Source organism: Colias croceus, chromosome 28 (genome assembly GCF_905220415.1).
Source record: "Colias croceus chromosome 28, ilColCroc2.1".
Lineage (NCBI taxonomy): Eukaryota > Metazoa > Arthropoda > Insecta > Lepidoptera > Pieridae > Colias > Colias croceus.
Genome location: NC_059564.1, coordinates 4,658,900 through 4,678,283, shown reverse-complemented (window position 1 = coordinate 4,678,283; position 19,384 = coordinate 4,658,900). Strand labels below are relative to the sequence as shown.

General features: G+C 33.6%; 1 protein-coding gene and 1 long non-coding RNA gene across 4 annotated transcripts; both read left to right on the top strand.

Annotated features, from left to right (window-relative positions):
• The first annotated feature begins 1,630 nt into the window (after window positions 1-1,630).
• Window positions 1,631-18,615, top strand: LOC123704115. Of its 3 annotated transcripts, none has more exons than XM_045652405.1 (11): window positions 1,631-1,742; window positions 3,884-3,954; window positions 4,215-4,249; window positions 4,953-5,068; window positions 5,603-5,703; window positions 8,840-8,949; window positions 9,972-10,039; window positions 10,218-10,386; window positions 15,117-15,221; window positions 17,449-17,503; window positions 18,448-18,615. In XM_045652405.1, exons 2-11 carry the CDS (start codon window positions 3,894-3,896, stop codon window positions 18,597-18,599), a joined length of 972 nt encoding a protein of 323 aa, XP_045508361.1. In that variant the 5' UTR covers window positions 1,631-1,742; window positions 3,884-3,893; the 3' UTR covers window positions 18,600-18,615. The 3 variants fall into 3 exon arrangements, with proteins under 3 accessions (XP_045508361.1, XP_045508362.1, XP_045508363.1); XM_045652406.1 differs by lacking the exon at window positions 1,631-1,742 and adding an exon at window positions 1,840-2,019 and having other exon boundaries at window positions 3,882-3,954; XM_045652407.1 differs by lacking the exon at window positions 1,631-1,742 and adding an exon at window positions 1,840-2,037.
• Window positions 6,068-7,496, top strand: LOC123704126. Its single transcript, XR_006753083.1, has 2 exons — window positions 6,068-6,415; window positions 7,090-7,496. It is a non-coding gene; the product is annotated as an uncharacterized LOC123704126 (long non-coding RNA).
• Window positions 18,616-19,384: the final 769 nt, after the last annotated feature.

Genomic DNA, 19,384 nt, shown 5'->3' with positions numbered 1-19,384 from the left:
AGACACCGAAGTAGCTGCTTTGACTCTCTTTTTTGTTGCTTTTTTCTAATTTTCCATATCTAATAAGAAAGTTTTAGGGTTTGCGACGTTTTTCTATTATTCTAATTAGGGTTTTTATTATTATTTAATGCTACTGTGGTTCAAACATTTTTGCAATATATTTTTATAATATTCAATCATTAATAATTATAATAAGAGCTCTAGTCCAAAATCAATGATTTAAATAAAAAGAGCTACCTATTTGAGCTTATTGTGTCAGTAAATGGTAATAATTAACATCGCGTCATGGTCCATGACGCGATGTTAGCAGTAATTTAGAAACGTGCAGTTAGCTATTGACATTTTGATAGCAGTCATAAATAAAAATGACTATATCTAGTGATTTGAAAGTAATTAAGTAACGTAATTTTTCTGGGTTTAAAGAAATGGGTTAGAAAGAAATTTTATCATGAATAATTGCTAATGTACTTAGTAGATAGTATTAATTGTTGGGTACATTATAATATCTACTAAATTTTTGTAATAATGTTAAATAAAGATATGACAAAAATTGTTACTAAGATATTTTATTTAAATATAATATAAAAATCTAGACAACATCTAGATTTCCTAATTTTCCTAAAAGTTGTGATAAAATGTATAATTTATATAAAATAATTTTTATAAATTAATATTCATTTCATTTTTAAAAGAAATAATAATTATCAAATGCAAATTTACTTGCTATCTAAATAAAAAAAAGTTGTAAGTATCAAAATAATATAATTATTTATGTGATATTCTATGTCTCTACATTATCAGTCGACGTAAAAAAATTGACCATGATGTTTAATAAAAAAAGCAAAAAGAAGGTCAAATCAGCTACTAGCGTGTGGGTGAGACCCAAGTCTCTCTTTATCATTTTCTTGACAGTATTTGAACAGTTAGTTTACCATATATGATTGCTTAATACGCTTCAAACATATCTGATGGCGAGGAATTAGACCGGCTCCTTGCCTAGACCGGCTGACACCAGTAGCTACGGACCCTCCGTATAACGTCGCTAAAATTTCGTATATCTACTCAGTGCACAAAAAATTTCGTCACCGCGTTTCAGAGAATCTACGTCACCCTCTCATCGTAATGTCAAATTGCATACTTTTAAATTTAAATTTGAAAAAGCATAATTTTTTGTTCATTTTAAATTTGTAAGGACGTTCGTTTAGTGCGGTAATGATTTTATAATATGTATGGTTCGTCATAAAAAAGCGCAATCCATTGGCAATTTGAGTGCATAGCTCTATAGTCGGTCAACGACTCTACAGAGAGCGACAGCGAAACTCTACATAGTGTATGAGTCATTGATCGTTTCTCTACAAAATATTCAATGGAGTTCTTTGAGAATAGTGCCATCTATGATTGGTACTATGAAAATATGTATTAAAATATTTTCACTTATTGTTTTTACCGTTGTAAGAATATTAATACTGATTGGTAAATTGTATTAAAATTTATAATTACAGCCTGTCTATCTCAAAATTAAATATTGATTTATAATAGTACGGTTTATATTTTTTTTAGAAATGGCAACTTTAGATAAACGTCGCAAGAACTTACGACTTGCGCCTGAAACAAAATAAAATGGCGAATTCAGAAAAACATATTATTATAAATTCGTGCACATTTAATTTATTTATTGTTTGCTAAAAAATCACAAGATAATAAAAAAGTTTTTGAACTCTTCGTAATTGTTGCCATTAGAGGTAAGTGGATTTGTTGCAATAAACATAAAAATAAAACATTTTAACATTATAGAAACACTGTCAAAGAGTGTTGCAAGAAGTTTTAAATTTCATTATATTGACAATAATGTTTACGTTTTGTTTGTTGTTGTTCTAATTCAATATTTCTAATAAAATTTACTTCTAAAATCATGTGTTTAAATACAAGTTATATAAAATTATTATTAGCTTATGGCTGACATGACAGTTTTCCGCCAATTAAATATGAATCCGGGATAAGTTTTCCATCAATCAACGTACCTTAAAGGCAAAATGGGTAGGTATCGGTTAATATTTTATTCCTTCACCATCTTCCAAAAAGACCTTTTGTAGATCTTAAATAGTCCCATGAATAATAAATGAACTCTACCTGCAGTAATATACTTTCGATGTACATACATACCTAGTTACCTTCTATAATTTACAATTTATTATCAAACCTATCAGTAATTGTAAACAAAAAGGTATTTCTTTAGAAATTTGCGGCACGAATTAAGGGGGGGTAGGGGAGGGAAAGGGAGGGGGGAGGTAAGGGGAGACCCCCTGTGAAGTGGGGGGGTGCGGAAACCCCCCCTTCTATTTTTTTTTTGAATTTATATTTATACTAGCTTACCGCCCGCGGCTTCGCCCGCTTTGTCTAAAACCTAATAAATTATATACTAAAACCTTCCTCTTAAATCACTCTATCTATTAAAAAAAACCGCATCATAATCCGTTGCATAGTTTTAAAGATTTAAGCATACAAAGGGACATAGGCAAATAGGGACAGAAAAAGCGACTTTGTTTTGTACTATGTAGTGAAATGTAGTTAGAAATATACTGAAGATTATGGGCTTTCTTGACTGCTCCGGCGCTGCAGAACGTGGCGCTTGCCCCCGTGTACCTCGTTGCAGGCAGGAGTCTTCACTCGCCTTTGTAGCTTCGGCTTTTTGGTCGCCTTTGGCGACCAGCCTCAGCCACTCCGGCTCGCTTGACTCTGCCTGCTCCTCAGCACACGCGGGCGCCACGCTCCTCCGCGCCTCCGACTTTTTTAATACACTCTAGTGTATGACAGACAAGTACCACGTGGAGTCGGGGTGGACAGATTCGGTTCTGTTACTAACAATTTGTGTGCAATGTACATACAATAAAAAAAACATTTTTTTTAATTATACATGTTTGATACAATTTACAAGGGCAATGAATGGATCAATTTTATTTTTTTCAAATCAGCGTCTCCACATATTATATTCTTTAATAATATCATCAAAGTTTGGGTGGTTATAGTTTAAAAAATCTCTATACAACACGCCACTGGGACTCAATTCTTTGAGTATGAGTCCCATCAGGGGCAACAAATGCAAATGGGTTGTCTGGGTCTGAGTGATTAACTTTTTTAAAAACATACCCATGTTGCCCCAATCATATACTACTCGCCAATAATCCGTATGAATTGTTGTCCCTCAGCAACATGCTTTTGAATGAACTATGAAGAAACTATGGTTTTTAATGTACATTTTGACATTTGTTATCTCTTTCAAACACAATTCTTGTAGGTAGTTTTGTCAATGCAACTCAAACAATTTTGAACATAACCTCAAAAATTAAAATTAAGATTTCTCTGTAATTACAAGTTTCCGCACGAAAAGCCGCTAATGTATGTTCCGGGGCATTATTATCGATCGAAAAAAATTAAAATCACGCCGAAATTCGTGCCGCAAGTTTCTAAAGCCAACCCAACAAAAAATTAAAAAGAAGAAAATATGAACTAAGAAAAAAGTTACACTCTATAATTATCATAAATAGTAAACTTTAATAAAAACTTCTTTAGAATTAAGTTTCTATAACTAACTATATATAAAACTAGCTGCTCTCCGCGGTTTCACCCGCTTGGCCCCACTCTTGTTGGTCTTAGCAAGATGATATATAGCCTATAGCCTTCCTCGATAAATGAGCTATCTAACACCGAAAGAATTTTTCAAATCGGACCAGTATTTCCTGAGATTAGCGCGTTCAAACAAACAAACTACAGCTTTATACTTTATGTACAGATTTAAGTACCAAATATTTCAAGATTATATTCCAGACATTCTATAGTTGTTTCACTATTCATGAACGGCAATTGTTTTTTTTTATATTTGCAGATATATAAATATGTCAGACGGAGAAGGTACTTCTACTCAAGAGCAACAAGTGGTTGTAGAATATAAAGAGGGTTGGTATTCATTAAGATTTTATTTACTACTAGCTGTGCTGTGCGGTTTTACTCGCATTGCTCGCTGCTATTGGTCTTAGCGTGATGATATATAGCTTATAGCCTTCCTACATAAATGGGCTATCTAACGCTGAAAGAATTTTTCAAATCGATCAGTAGTTCCTGAGATAAGCGCGTTCAAACAAACAAACTCTTCAGATTTATAATATTAGTATAGATATCTTATTAAAATGGTTAAAATAAATTATTATAATTTTCAGGTGAGCTAGAGATAGTTGAATATGACAAAAGTGAGGTAAGATTCCATTATTTCTTAAATATTTTAAAATACCTAGTGCCTTTTTTTATTTATTTATTTATTTATTTATTTATTTATTTATTAAGGGCCACTTACAAAACATACACCAATAAAATAACAGATATAAAAGATACAATTATATATAGCTAAGTGTTGTTTTACTTATAAGTTGCCACGGCTTGTTAACGGAAAAATATACAATTTATTAAAATGACTAAATGACTATTTTGATTATTAACAATCTTAGTTAAAAAAAATTTCTTTTTCTTTATTATGGTTTATCACTACATAGTATAAAACAAAGTCGCTTTTTCTGTCCCTATGTCCCTTTGTATGCTTAAATCTTTAAAACTACGCAACGGATTTTGATGCGGTTTTTTTTAATAGAGTGATTCAAGAGGAAGGTTTTAGTATATAATTTGACAAAGCGGGCGAAGCCGCGGGTGGTAATCTAGTATATAAATTAGCACGAATGGGCCTATATTAAAAGTATCTTTTCTGTTTATTAGTATAATTTAATCTCCAAACTAACATTTCATATTTGGCTTTAATAAGAATTTAATAAAAATGTAAACCATATTTTGTTCAACTCAATCCATTTCAAGATTTAAACTATCACTATTACAAAGTTTATCAATACTTCTACACCAGTTTAAAATCGTAAAAAAGACAGACATATAAAATAAGTTTTATTTTACAGGGAAGTCATATGTTAGGAGAATCATCGGAAGGCGGTGATGATTTCAAATATATGCAAGTTGTGGATTCATCGGGAAAAAATGTTGTACTTGATTTACTTAACATGACTTTGATTAAGTAAGTAACTTGGAAATAACTTGAAAAATCAGTAGAAAAAATTAGTATCATTACATAGTATAAAGCAAGTCACTTCTCACGTCTGTCTGTATGTATGTATGCTTAGATCTTTAAAACTACACAACGGATATTGATGCAGTTTTATTAATAAATAGAGTGGGTCTTGGTAAGCAAGAGAGCTAGGTAAGTTTATAATTTACTAGCTTTCCACCCGCGGCATCGCCCGCGTAGTCAAAGAAAAACCCGCATAGTTCCCGTTCCCGTGGGATTTCCGGGATAAAACCTATCCTATGTCCTTTCTCGGGTATCAAAATATCTCTATACCAAATTTCATTCAAATTGGTTCAGTAGTTAAGGCGTGATTGAGTAACAGACAGACAGACAGAGTTAATTTCGCATTTATAATATATGTACTAGTAATTAGTAATTACTAATTAGTAATAATATATTAGTATTGATTAGGTTTTAGCTAGCTAGTAACATATTATATGTGTTATATCAATAAATATAAAATATGAATTGAATTGTTTTCAGGTGTGAAAATGGAGGAGATTCCTATCAATTAGTGTCGAGTAGTTCAGACTGTGGTGATTCAGAGACTGTCACATGCATATTGTCAAATGATGATGGGGAAGGTATGTTGTTTAATAATGTTAGTAAAATTTTTACGAATATTTTTGAGTTGTTGAGAAAGTTTGTATGAATATAACATGTTTGATATTTTGGTTTTAGGGCATTTTCGCCAAAATGTCTACAATCCAATTCACGGGATGTCCCACACATAAAAATTGCAAAAAAACTCAGGATTTTTAATTTAGAAGTGTTGAATTAATTTTAAATAGTTAAGGATGACTTAAGATTTCTTGTTTTTTATTTTACTTATGAGAAAATTAACCCAAAGTTCCAAAATTTAATCCTGAAAACTGACATCTTACGGATTGCAGTACTGTCCCCTTTTCGAAATGTGATCTTTATTTTACAATTTCTCAGCAATTTCGCTATTTATTACTTACTGCAAACGTTTAAATTATTGTAATTTCGTTGTAGTTTTCAAGTGTAATAAACTCATAATACATTTTAATACAATTATATTATTTAAAATTAGTTTTAATCGTGTCCCCTTGGTATCTGTTAACTGGACATGTCCTGCACCGTTACCGTAAATGCTCAATAATTTCGTTCGGTTTTTTTTCTACCTTCCACAATTTTTTTATACAAATAGCAACACCAAATCGAACACGAGCTATGTCAGCAACCATTTGAAGTGTCAGCCGTTTTAGCGTTCATTTTTGACAGTGTTGTGAGCGGTAACGGTCATTTTGCAAAGTTTTCACCTCATACTGAGCGGTAAGTGTTTCACGATTTTAGAACGATTTTGTAATGTTAATGTTAAAACAAAGGTAGTTTCACATGGTGACATTATTTGTGGCTTTATATAGAATAAAGATATTCAATTATCTTAACATATATTCAGTTTATGATTAAAAATCTAAGAGAAGATGTGCGACCGTTACGTCCTTTTCGTTACCAAATGGCTGGTAACGTATTAGCTGGACAAAAAAAGTAACGAACAGGACAGCGTAAATATGTGGATACACTGAGAGAATTTTTAGTACTATTTAATTTTTAATTGCTCTGCTTATTAGCCACCTGCCAAATGTAACTTGAGGTTTATAAATTTGCTTTTGCTCTGAATTTAAATTTATAACAAAATGCATGTCAACTATGAGAAAAATATGCTAGCTACAAAACTACATTAAGTAAAAGCTTTATATTTTTTAAATTACGGCCATGGTCGAATTTTGCTAGGTGGCTCGATTTAAGTCTCTAAGTGTATTTTTAGAAGATGTTGTTTCGACTTTTTTTAAATTACGTATGTTAATTTAAATAAGATAATTAATTATTAAAAAAAAAGATTTTTGATTTTAACTAATAGTATGAACACAAACCGTTTTGAACTTTCGTTATTTTTATATAAGTCGATTCTTGTCCGTCTGTTTGTTTGTAATTTTATGTTTTAGGTACTTATAAAAATGGCACATACCGCTGCCGAAAAAATTAAGCGGTATAGGGAACGAATAAAAAGTGATCCCCAAAAATATGAAGAGTATCGTAAGAAAAATATAGACCGACTTAAACAAAAGCGCAAGAAGATTTTTATTTTTTTTGAAGTTAAATGAAACAGCATTTTTGGTGCTATAATTGTGATTTTAGACGCCTAGACACAATAGATTTTCTATTGTGTCTGTGATTCCGGGGGCTGAGGGATTAAGAACAACTTTTTATACTAAGTGAAAATTTTAAAACCTAAGCTCGTTTTAAAAACAATTATAGACTGAATTGTTGATTTTTGATCTCATGTAAACATGTGCCTTAAATAATACCTAATGTAATGAAAGTCAAATAAAAATGATGAAAAGTAAGGTAAGCGGGTGTATTTAATTAGTCCCAGTATGTCCTCAACTTTACTATGTCAGGACCGTTACTGATTGGTCAGATATACGTGACTGTCCCCTGAAATATTGAAGAGTTTTGATAGTTTTTCTTTATTTTGTGAAAAAAATTTAATACTTTTTTATATAATTTCGAAACAAATGCATTCTCAAGTACTGATTGGTATTGAAATTCAAGATTTGCCCCTAGTTATTTCATTAATAAAATAAAAGTTAAGTATTGCATTTTCGTAAAAGTAACGGTCATGACAATTTGTTACAAGTTACAATAAGTAATTATTTCGTTTTTAACTAGAGTTTATGATCATTTGCTAGACAGGACAATTATTAAGCTACTACATGCCAAAAAAACCCAATTCTAACTTTAGTTTTATTTCAAAAGCAAAATATTCTTAGGTAACGTTCTGGACCAAAAAACGTGCCTAAGTTACTATTTTTCACTATTTCATATAAAATCGGGGTTTAAAATTAAATTCAAAAGCGTTTTTAGTAAAATTTAATTAATCTATTAATCTAATAAACCAACAATTACCCAAAAAACTGAAAAAAATATTCAGTAGCATATTTTGAGAGGTGGTACCAATTGAAAAAAAAATGCCCTTTAATGGCATTCAAATCCATACTAAAGCTGGTTGCAGAACTTGACCGACCGTCAGTGCGTACCGTCGGTCCTGACGATACGCATCAACAATCGTATGACTATGACACTAATGCGCATGACAATACGCGTGCGTATGGTCGGTCTAGCTATCAACGGTTTTATGAATTTCCCTACATATGACAAGCGCGACTGACGTACGCACTGATGGTCGGTCAATCTGCAACCAGCATAATAATATTATAAATGCGAAAGTAACTCTGTCTGTCTGTTACTCAATCACGCCTTAACTACTGAACCAATTTGCATGAAATTTGGTATAGAGATATTTTGATACCCGAGAAAGGACATAAGATAGGTTTTATCCCGGAAACCCCACGGGAACGGGAACTATGCGGTTTTTTCTTTGACTGCGCGGGCGAAGCCGCGGGCGGAAAGCTAGTGCTTTATAAATAAAGAATAGAAAAAATTCAGGTGTCGCCCCGGAATTGTTGCCCACCCAAAAAATTTTGCGTGTCTGCAGAGCACACGTGTCAGAAATGAAACTTCTTTGGCAAGATGCAAAGATGCCAAAATCATCGCCTTACTCCATGACATGATGGTGTTGCCATGACGCGACCTTGAAATTTAACTCTCCTAAAGAAGTTTCACTTCAAAAATCAATAATGTACTATTTTTCACTATTTAGTTAATTATTTACATTAATTATTTTCTCAACAGAAGATCAATACATGGTGATGGATGGTGATAATGGTTCGCTTGTTTATTTGGAGTCGGAAATCGGGGAAGCTGAAGAGACACAGCCGGAAGAAAAACCTGTAGAGAAACAGGTGAGTATTTTTATATAAATACTAGCGGTCCGCCCCGGCTTCGCCCGTGGTACATATTTACGTTTTCTCTAAATAAAAACCATCCTCGTACTTCAAGGAATATAATAAAAAAAGAATTATCGAAATCGGTTCAGCCGTTCTCGAGTAATGCGCTTACCAACACATTTTGCGATTCATTTTTAACCGACTTCAAAAAAAAGGAGGAGGTTATTTTTAACCGACTTCAAAAAAAAGGAGGAGGTTATCAATTCGGCCGGTATATATATTTTTTTTCTTTTTTTTTTATGTATGTACACCGATTACTCCGAGGTTTCTGAACCGATTTACGTGATTCTTTTTTTGTTCGATGCGGGATGGTGTCGAATTGGTCCCATAAAAATTTTATTCAGATAGGCCCAGTAGTTTTTATTTTATGAGCATTTTTGTCTGTAGGTATTTGTAAATTTTGCAAGTGCAAGTTTGAAGTCGGTTGTTTTTAACGCAGTTATCACTTGTTATATTATAGACCAGTAGAAAAAAATAGTAAAAAGTTTATTTTAGGAAAAAAATGTATTTACAAACTCATATTTAAAATCAAATAACCAGCTTTGTGCGAGAAAACATTTTTAGACAGAGAGGTACATAAGCTAAATCACTGCCAAGTAATATCAAAATCTGATCAATGTTTATTCAAATAAAAGAAGAACAAACATACATATATCCTGACATTCTTTCATGTTTATAATATACTAGCGGTCCGCCCCGGCTTCGCCCGTAGTACTTTCTCTACATAAGAACCATCCTCGAACTTCAAGGAATATTATAAAAAAAGAATTAACGAAATCGGTTAAGCCGTTCTCAAGTTATGCGCTTACCAACACATTTTGGGATTCATTTTTATATTATAAGAAGATATAAAAAAAAAACCATTGTGTGGATAAATGATTAGTAAAATATTGTTAAGTGAATACGCGGGATAAAACTAGTATATTGGATACTAATACGTACCTAGTTATATTTTTAACATTTCTTATATTTTTCAGCCTCAAAAACCACAACAGCCTAGTCCACAGTTTATATTGGAACGAGCGAAAGCTTTGCAAGCATCAAAGTGAGTTTATGAATTTCTGAATAACTAATTTGTTGCTGATTTTTTTTTATAAAGTTAATTAAATAAACGGAGCATTAATAATTTTGGAAGTTGGAACTGAAATGTGTAATTTTGAAAGTACATGTACTGCTAGTTTTTCTTTAAAAGTTTTAATTTATTCGTGTTATTTATCTTATAGAACAATAATGTCAAACCTACAACGTCGATCCCGTGGGGGGCGAAGACGCCGTGGAGCCCTACCGCCCCCCCACGAGTTACTCGCGTTACCTCAGTTCCGTCTGTACCTGTACTCGTGCAAGCTGTGCCCGTTCAAGTGCAACGCTGTTCGCGAGCTCTCCGCGCACAAGGTGACAAACGCACAGAAATAAATACACAGACATCGATAGACACGGAAATAAGCACACAGATATTGACATACACAGAAATAAACACACAGGCATAGATAGACACAGAAGTAAGCACACAGACTTCGACATACACAGAAATAACCACACAGATATCGACAAACACAAATATATACACAAATACTGAAACGCATACACAGTAATCTATAAACAAATACATATACCTACTGAGTGTTGACACAGAAATCGAAACAAGCAAATTGTACACAGAGCTTGACAGAAACATAGATCAAAAGCAGATACAAATTGCTACAGCTTGCCATCTTCGGTGTTTCCATCTACCTATGATATGGATGCCTTCAAAAGAAGAGCCTACGCGTCTCTCAAAGGCCGGCAAAACAATCGCAAAGTTACCTAACTTTGCAATTGTCCATGGGCGGCGGTGATCATTTTCATTAGTACACCGCCCGCACCTTTGTCGGTTGTGGTATAAAAAAATGTTTTAAAATACAGAAACGAACATAGAAATAGACACAGATACACACACAAATATACATTCTTAGACCCAAGATGGATTTTAAGTTTTATAAAAAAAAGATGTCGCTCAAGCTATAAGACCGCCATTTGTACTTAGTTTAAGCTATCTTTTAGTGTTTGTATTTATTTTTTACTAGCTTTCCACCCGCGGCATCGCCCGCGCAGTCAATGAAAAACCCGCATAGTTCCCGTTCCCGTGGGATTTCTGGCATAAAACCTAACAATTTAATTATTAATTTTATTACCTAAAAATTTAATTATTTACTATGTCCTTTCTCGGGTATCAAAATATCTCTATACCAAATTTTATGCAAATTGGTTCATTAGTTAAGGCGTGATTGAGTAACAGACAGACAGACAGAGTTACTTTCGCACTTATAATATTAGTATGGATTCTCTTTAAGAGGCCGGCGGACGACAATTTTTCCATACAAACGTAATACCAAAATAATTTTCAGTTTGAGCATATTTCCACTTTATTGTGCTGTTATTCGGAATAAGACAGTATTTATCTAGGTTCCCATATTATTTTTATTGCAAAATACTTAAATACAACGAATTGTAAACGATTTGTATTTCTCACATTTTTAAAGTATAAATGATATGTTTTCTACTCATCCATTCTGTAATAAAAACGGCAATATTCTTAATGTAATGTAATTCGAAACATGGTTTACATTGTTAAGTTACACAATATGCAAAAAAAATTGGAAAAGCATTGAGTTTTCATTCATCGTTTTTGGTATTACGGCACACGTTCAAATTAATCACAAATTTTCATCGGTCGTCGTGCTGTCGCATCAAGCACAATATACAGATACATACAGTAAACTTCATAGTATAGAAAAAAGTTTGTATGTGTTGGTAATATTTTCGATGTGTGAAAACCACGTCACCACTTTGTCAAGCACAAGCCTGTCAAACTATTTTCTTTTTCATCCTAAAACAAAAAGGTGGAGGTTCTATGCTCGTATAATAATAATTTTAATTTATTTTTGCATATTTTGTGTTTTTTAGTTTAATTTAATTTATCGTTTTAAATATAATTAAGTAGGTATACCTAAATACAAGTATTGTTAATTCTGGTTTAAAATAATTACTTTAATAATTATTTTAATTAAAATAATTTGCGCCTGTAATCACTACATATATTAGCAACATAATAAATTTTCTAGTGTATCAATTTTTTTTTCTACGAATTTATTTAGGTAGCTCAGTCGGCCGCGAAAATCCCAATATTTTAAATATTTTTTTAAAAATCGTGTTTTTAAAATAAAACTCTGGGTGTTCTACTCGTGTAAAGAGAAGCTCCTTAGATATTTCCGATAAAAAAGGGTCAAAGAATAAAATAAAATTTAGACTCATTTAATTTTATTTCAGTGCGTCAATACGGTTTTAAGCCAAAAAGTAACACTCTGTCAGCGACTATAGACCTGACTACTAAAATAAAACAGAACATTGACGCAAAAAATTTAGTTTTGGGAGTATTTATTGACCTACAAAAGGCCTTCGATACCGTTTCTCACGAACTTTTAATAAAGAAATTAGCATCCATTAACATTACTGGTAAAGCACTAGACATGCTGAAATCATATTTAAAAAATCGATCACAAATCGTTAAAATAGATAACTACAATAGCATTCCCTTACCAATTACGTGTGGCATACCACAAGGTTCGATTTTAGGCCCATTGCTTTTTTTAATTTATATTAATAATTTACAAGATTTAAAACTAAATGGTCATCTAACACTTTATGCGGATGACACCTGTCTGTTTTATTTTGGTCCCTCTATACATGACATGATAAAGCAAGCACAAAACGATTTAAATAAATTAAATAAATGGTTTCAATACAATCTACTAACAATAAATATATCTAAAACGTGTTATATTAAATTCAAAGCTCAGAACAAAATTATTCCACCACACGCTCCACTTAAAATTAACGGTGTTGTATTAGAACATAAAACCCACGAGAAATACCTAGGTTTGCGAATCGACAGCTCTCTAAAATGGAATTATCACATCGACCACCTAAAAAATAAATTATCAGCACTTCTTAGATCTCTGCGTAATATCACTTCTTGCATTCCTCATAAATTACGCCACACCATCTACAACACGTTAGTCAAACCTCACCTAATGTATTTAATAGAAGTATGGGGTAGCGCTTACAAAAATAAATTAGCGCCACTACAAATTTTACAAAATAAAATTATTAAAACCATTTTTAAATATCCTTTTTTAACTTCTACAAATAAAATCTACGACGATACTAAAATAATGAATTTAAAACAATTATACTTTTATAATACGTGTATGTTCATCCACAAAGCGCTACATAAAAACATAAATACAAATATAATATTCTCAACATCAAATCGCCACTATCCTAATAGACGAGCTAGCTATCTTGCCCTCCCGAAGATCCGAACGAATTATGGAAGGCGAACGGCAACATACGAGGGAGCACGTTTCTATAACGGATTGCCAAGCAAATTAAAAAGTGTAAACTCATTCATTGTATTCAAAAAACAATTAGCGAAACACATCCTGGAAGACCACACGCTCAAACTTTGAATGCAATGAATGAGTACCTAACCTAAACTTATGTTTATAGTATGTAACTTACTCTAAATTTTTAACTAACGAATGATATTTTTTATAAATACCTATGTTTAAAATTTAAGTTTCTCATGTAAGTGACTTAATGTCTTAATGGGAATGTCTTTAAACCTTCAAAGGATGTCACTTTTTTGCGCCTAAAAGTAAAAACATATTATGTTAGTGCATTGTGCGTGCGTATTTTTTGCCAATTGTATTGTAATATTTCTGACTAGCTTCCACCCGCGTCTCCGTCCGCGCGGATGTCGGTCTTCGCGTGGATGGTTTATTTCTCCATTTTGAGTTACTCTGACAATGACATCTTATAAAAAAAAAGAATCCACTGCGGGTAACGCAACGTGTGTTCGCGGTTCTACAGAACAACGTCTATGGATAAAACTGAAAAATTAAGATTATTTTTTTCCACGTGTTATTCCAGGATAAAAAGTATCTAAAAGTATATATTGTATGCCCAGGATAATAAAGTATAATTATTATGCCAAGTTTCATCGAAATCGAACTGTTAGTTTTCACGTGATGTCAGCATACAGACAGACGGACAGACAAAAATTTTTTTAATCACATATTTGGGTTTGGTATCGATCCAGTAACACCCCCTGCTATTTACTTTTTCGATATTTTCAATGTACAGAATTGACCCTTCTACAGATTTTTTTATTATATATGTATAGAGTAGATATAGATTATATTTGCGAAAAAAATGTACCCTGATTTTTACAGCTACATTTTTTTCTACAAAGCCTAGATGTTGAGATATTATTGAAGACTAGATTTTCGCCCGCGGCTTCGCCCGCGTTTGCAAAGGAAAACCCGCATAGTTCCCGTTCCCGTGGGATTTTCGGGATAAAAATCCTATGTGTTAATCTAAGTTACCCTCTTTATGTGTGCTAAATTTCATTGTAATCGGTTCAGTAGTTTTTACGTGAAAGAGTAACAAACATCCATACATCCATACAAACTTTCGCATTTATAATATTACTAGTAGGATATAAGTGTTGTAGAGAAATTTCCTTAAAACGCATTGCTATTCTGCACATACACTTACGATTGCCCAAAGTTTGCTGCAAAAATAAAGTAAATAAGAAACATTTTATTCCTAAATAAAAAGAAATGCGTTTGTCAATATGAATGAATGGTACACTCACACAACTACACACTATTCACACAAATTCACGCGCGGCTTCGGCGGGAATTGTGCAACAGAGACAACAATATTCGAGCGTATTTTGCCTTCACTTCGAATTGCAGTTGGCAGCGGCCTCCGCCGGACTCTTAAGTGCAATAAAGGATTGAGAAATAAAAAAATCCTACTACTATTATAAAGGCGAAAGTTTGTATGGATTTATGGATGTTTGTTACTCTTTCACGTAAAAACTACTGAATGGATTTGAATGAAATTTAGCACACATATAGAGGGTAACTTGGATTAACACATAGGATAGGTTTTATCCCGGAAATCCCACAGAAACGGGAACTATGCGGGTTTTCCTTTGCAAACGCGGGCGAAGCCGCGGGCGGAAATCTAGTAAAAAAATAAGATAATAGTTACTTATTGTTTTACATTTGCAGGCAGCAGAACACACGGGCGGGGGCAAGTGGAAGGCCGGGGGCAGGTCGGGCAGCATCGCGCTACAGTGCCCGCGCTGCCCGTTCAGGGGCAACACGCATCTGCAGGCAAGTTATGGGCTAATTGGGGCAGATTGAGCTATTTATATGGGCAAATAGAGGCAGATTTAATTATTTACAGGGGCAGATACAGGCATATTTAATTATTTACAGGGGCAGATACAGGCAGATTTAATTATTTACAGGGGCAAATACAGGCAGATTTAATTATTTACAGGGGCAGATACAGGCAGATTTAATTATTTACAGGGGCAAATAGAGGCAGATTTAATTATTTACAGGGGCAGATACAGGCAGATTTAATTATTTACAGGGGCAAATAGAGGCAGATTTAATTATTTACAGGGGCAGATACAGGCAGATTTAATTATTTACAGGGGCAGATACAGGCAGATTTAATTATTTACAGGGGCAGATACAGGCAGATTTAATTATTAACAGGGGCAAATACAGGCAGATTTAATTATTTACAGGGGCAAATAGAGGCAGATTTAATTATTTACAGGGGCAAATACAGGCAGATTTAATTATTTACAGGGGCAGATACAGGCAGATTTAATTATTTACAGGGGCAAATACAGGCAGATTTAATTATTTTCAGGGGCAAATAGCGGCAGATTTAATTATTTACAGGGGCAGATACAGGCAGATTTAATTATTTACAGGGGCAAATACAGGCAGATTTAATTATTTACAGGGGCAAATAGAGGCAGATTTAATTATTTACAGGGGCAAATACAGGCAGATTTAATTATTTACAGGGGCAGATACAGGCAGATTTAATTATTTACAGGGGCAGATACAGGCAGATTTAATTATTTACAGGGGCAGATACAGGCAGATTTAATTATTTACAGGGGCAAATACAGGCAGATTTAATTATTTACAGGGGCAAATAGAGGCAGATTTAATTATTTACAGGGGCAAATAGAGGCAGATTTAATTATTTACAGGGGCAAATACAGGCAGATTTAATTATTTACAGGGGCAGATACAGGCAGATTTAATTATTTACAGGGGCAGATACAGGCAGATTTAATTATTTACAGGGGCAGATACAGGCAGATTTAATTATTTACAGGGGCAAATACAGGCAGATTTAATTATTTACAGGGGCAAATAGAGGCAGATTTAATTATTTACAGGGGCAAATACAGGCGGATTTAATTATTTACAGGGGCAGATACAGGCAGATTTAATTATTTACAGGGGCAAATACAGGCAGATTTAATTATTTTCAGGGGCAAATAGCGGCAGATTTAATTATTTACAGGGGCAGATACAGGCAGATTTAATTATTTACAGGGGCAAATAGAGGCAGATTTAATTATTTACAGGGGCAAATAGAGGCAGATTTAATTATTTACAGGGGCAAATAGAGGCAGATTTAATTATTTACAGGGGCAAATAGAGGCAGATTTAATTATTTACAGGGGCAAATAGAGGCAGATTTAATTATTTACAGGGGCAAATACAGGCAGATTTAATTATTTACAGGGGCAGATACAGGCAGATTTAATTATTTACAGGGGCAGATACAGGCAGATTTAATTATTTACAGGGGCAAATACAGGCAGATTTAATTATTTACAGGGGCAGATACAGGCAGATTTAATTATTTTCAGGGGCAAATAGCGGCAGATTTAATTATTTACAGGGGCAGATACAGGCAGATTTAATTATTTACAGGGGCAAATAGAGGCAGATTTAATTATTTACAGGGGCAGATACAGGCAGATTTAATTATTTACAGGGGCAGATACAGGCAGATTTAATTATTTACAGGGGCAGATACAGGCAGATTTAATTATTTACAGGGGCAAATAGAGGCAGATTTAATTATTTACAGGGGCAAATAGAGGCAGATTTAATTATTTACAGGGGCAAATACAGGCAGATTTAATTATTTACAGGGGCAGATACAGGCAGATTTAATTATTTACAGGGGCCGATACAGGCAGATTTAAATAATTGATGGAAATTAAACCGATTGATTATAGTGTTGTCGTATTTAAATATAGTCTACTTCTGAAATTTCCAGTCGATTTGGTTTACTGTTAAAAAAACGCCGTGTGTCACTCGGGGACTGGGGCGGTTGCGCTATTGCGCTATGCCTTCAAGCCACACCTCCGCCCGTCCCCGTGGGGAGCGTGAGGTTTTTTCGTTACGGAATTTCTCGATTCGGTCCCCGCGCTCAAGGCCCGCGATAGAAGCTATGCAATGGCTTAAAAATAATTATAACATCATGTTAATGTATCATATTATATTGTTACAGTTATCAAAACACATGTTGGAGGAGCACCATAAGAATAAGAAAAAGGATGATCAAGGTACATTTTTGTTATTAATTTCATTAAATCTGTATGTTACCGGTAAACTGTGTAATTCAGGTATTTTATACTAGCTGCTCCGCGCGGTTTCACCCCCGTGGCTCCACCCCTGTTGTTCCTAGCGTGATGATATAAAGCCTATAACCTTCCTCGATAAATGGGCTTTCTAACACCGAAAGAACTTTTCAAATCGGACCACTAGTTCCTTAGATTAGCGCGTTCAAACATACAAACAAACTCTTCAGCTTTATAATATTAGTATAGATAATACCCAGGAATGTATGAAATATGGCAATAACTATAAATTGTTATAGAATACCATCTGGCTATATGTTTTATCATTTCTGATCAATGACCTATTATACTAGTAGACGCGGCATACGCCAACATCATTGCACTAAAAACAGCGTAATTAATACATACCTACTTACTAACGCATTATCACCAATACAGTTGTTCTCTCTTTCACTCTCACGCACGAGACATAATACATGTCTCACTCATGTACTTCGTAATAACAACTGACGATTAAAATACAAAAAGAACGTCCAGCCACGACGCTGAATGGTGCGTGACTAAGTGAAACTCGGGCACTTACCTGAGTTTTTTCTTGCCAAAATAGAGAGCGGGTAACGTATCTAGCTTTTTTATATATCATAGTTTCTGATATTAAAAACAATTTAATAAACGTCTGAACTAATTGACTGCGACACATATACAAAAAACAGCGTGTGTGCACACAAGTCAGAAGTGAAACTTTTTTGGCAAGATTCAAAGATCAAAATCGTCGCCTATACCATGACGTGACGGTATTCCCATGACGCGACCATGCATTTTTTTTTATTCACTTCAAAAATATTTTTTTTCATTATATTAAATGTTTATACTTACAAGTGTATAAACATTTAATATATTTAATATTATTTTTTATCATTTTCTTACAGATTACGTGATATTCGGTAACAAAGTATACCTCAGTAGCGCAGAAGTGGAAGCGGCTGATGTTCTCGTGTGTGGAGCGTGCGGGTTCGAGTCCAGTTCGAAGCTAGAATTCAAGAAACATATTGAGGAGGAACATGATGCTACTGCGTGTTAATAAAGTTTAAATATTTGATTGTTGTTTTATTTTTTGTTCACAATAATTGATATATCCATACTTATATTATAAATGCGAAAGTAACTCTGTCTGTCTGTTACTCAATCACGCCTAAACTACTTAACCAATTTGCATGAAATTTGGTATGGAGATATTTTGATACCCGAGAAAGGAAATAGGCTACCTTTTATTGCGAAATATGTACCACGAGCGAAGCCGGGGCAGACCACTAGTAAATAAATAAAACACGAATAATTTTAGAAATAGCAATCAATCTTTGGCGGATTAGAATTATCCTTGAATATGAAGGAAATTGAAAATTATATGATATCTATACTAATATTATAAAGCTGCAGAGTTTGTTTGTTTGAATAAGCTAATCTCAGGAACTACTGGACTGATTTGAAAAATTCCTTCGGTGTTAGATAGCCTATTTGTCGAGAAGGCTATCATCACGCTAAGACCAACAGGAGCGGAGCACTGCGGGTAAAACCGCAGCGCACAGCTAGTCCTTGATATAATTAGAAATTTATAATGATACTAGCGGTCCGCCCCGGCTTCGCCCGTGGTACATATGAAAAATAGATGTTGGCCGATTCTCAGACTTACCCGATATGCACAGAAAATTTCATGAGAATCGGTCCAGCCGTTTCGGAGGAGTATGCAGACTAACATTGTGACACGAGAATTTTATATATAAGAAGATTACATAATATGAGATAATGTTAGTTTTGATAAGTCCACCTACTAAAAAATTTTGAAATTGATTTTAGCAAACACTAAAC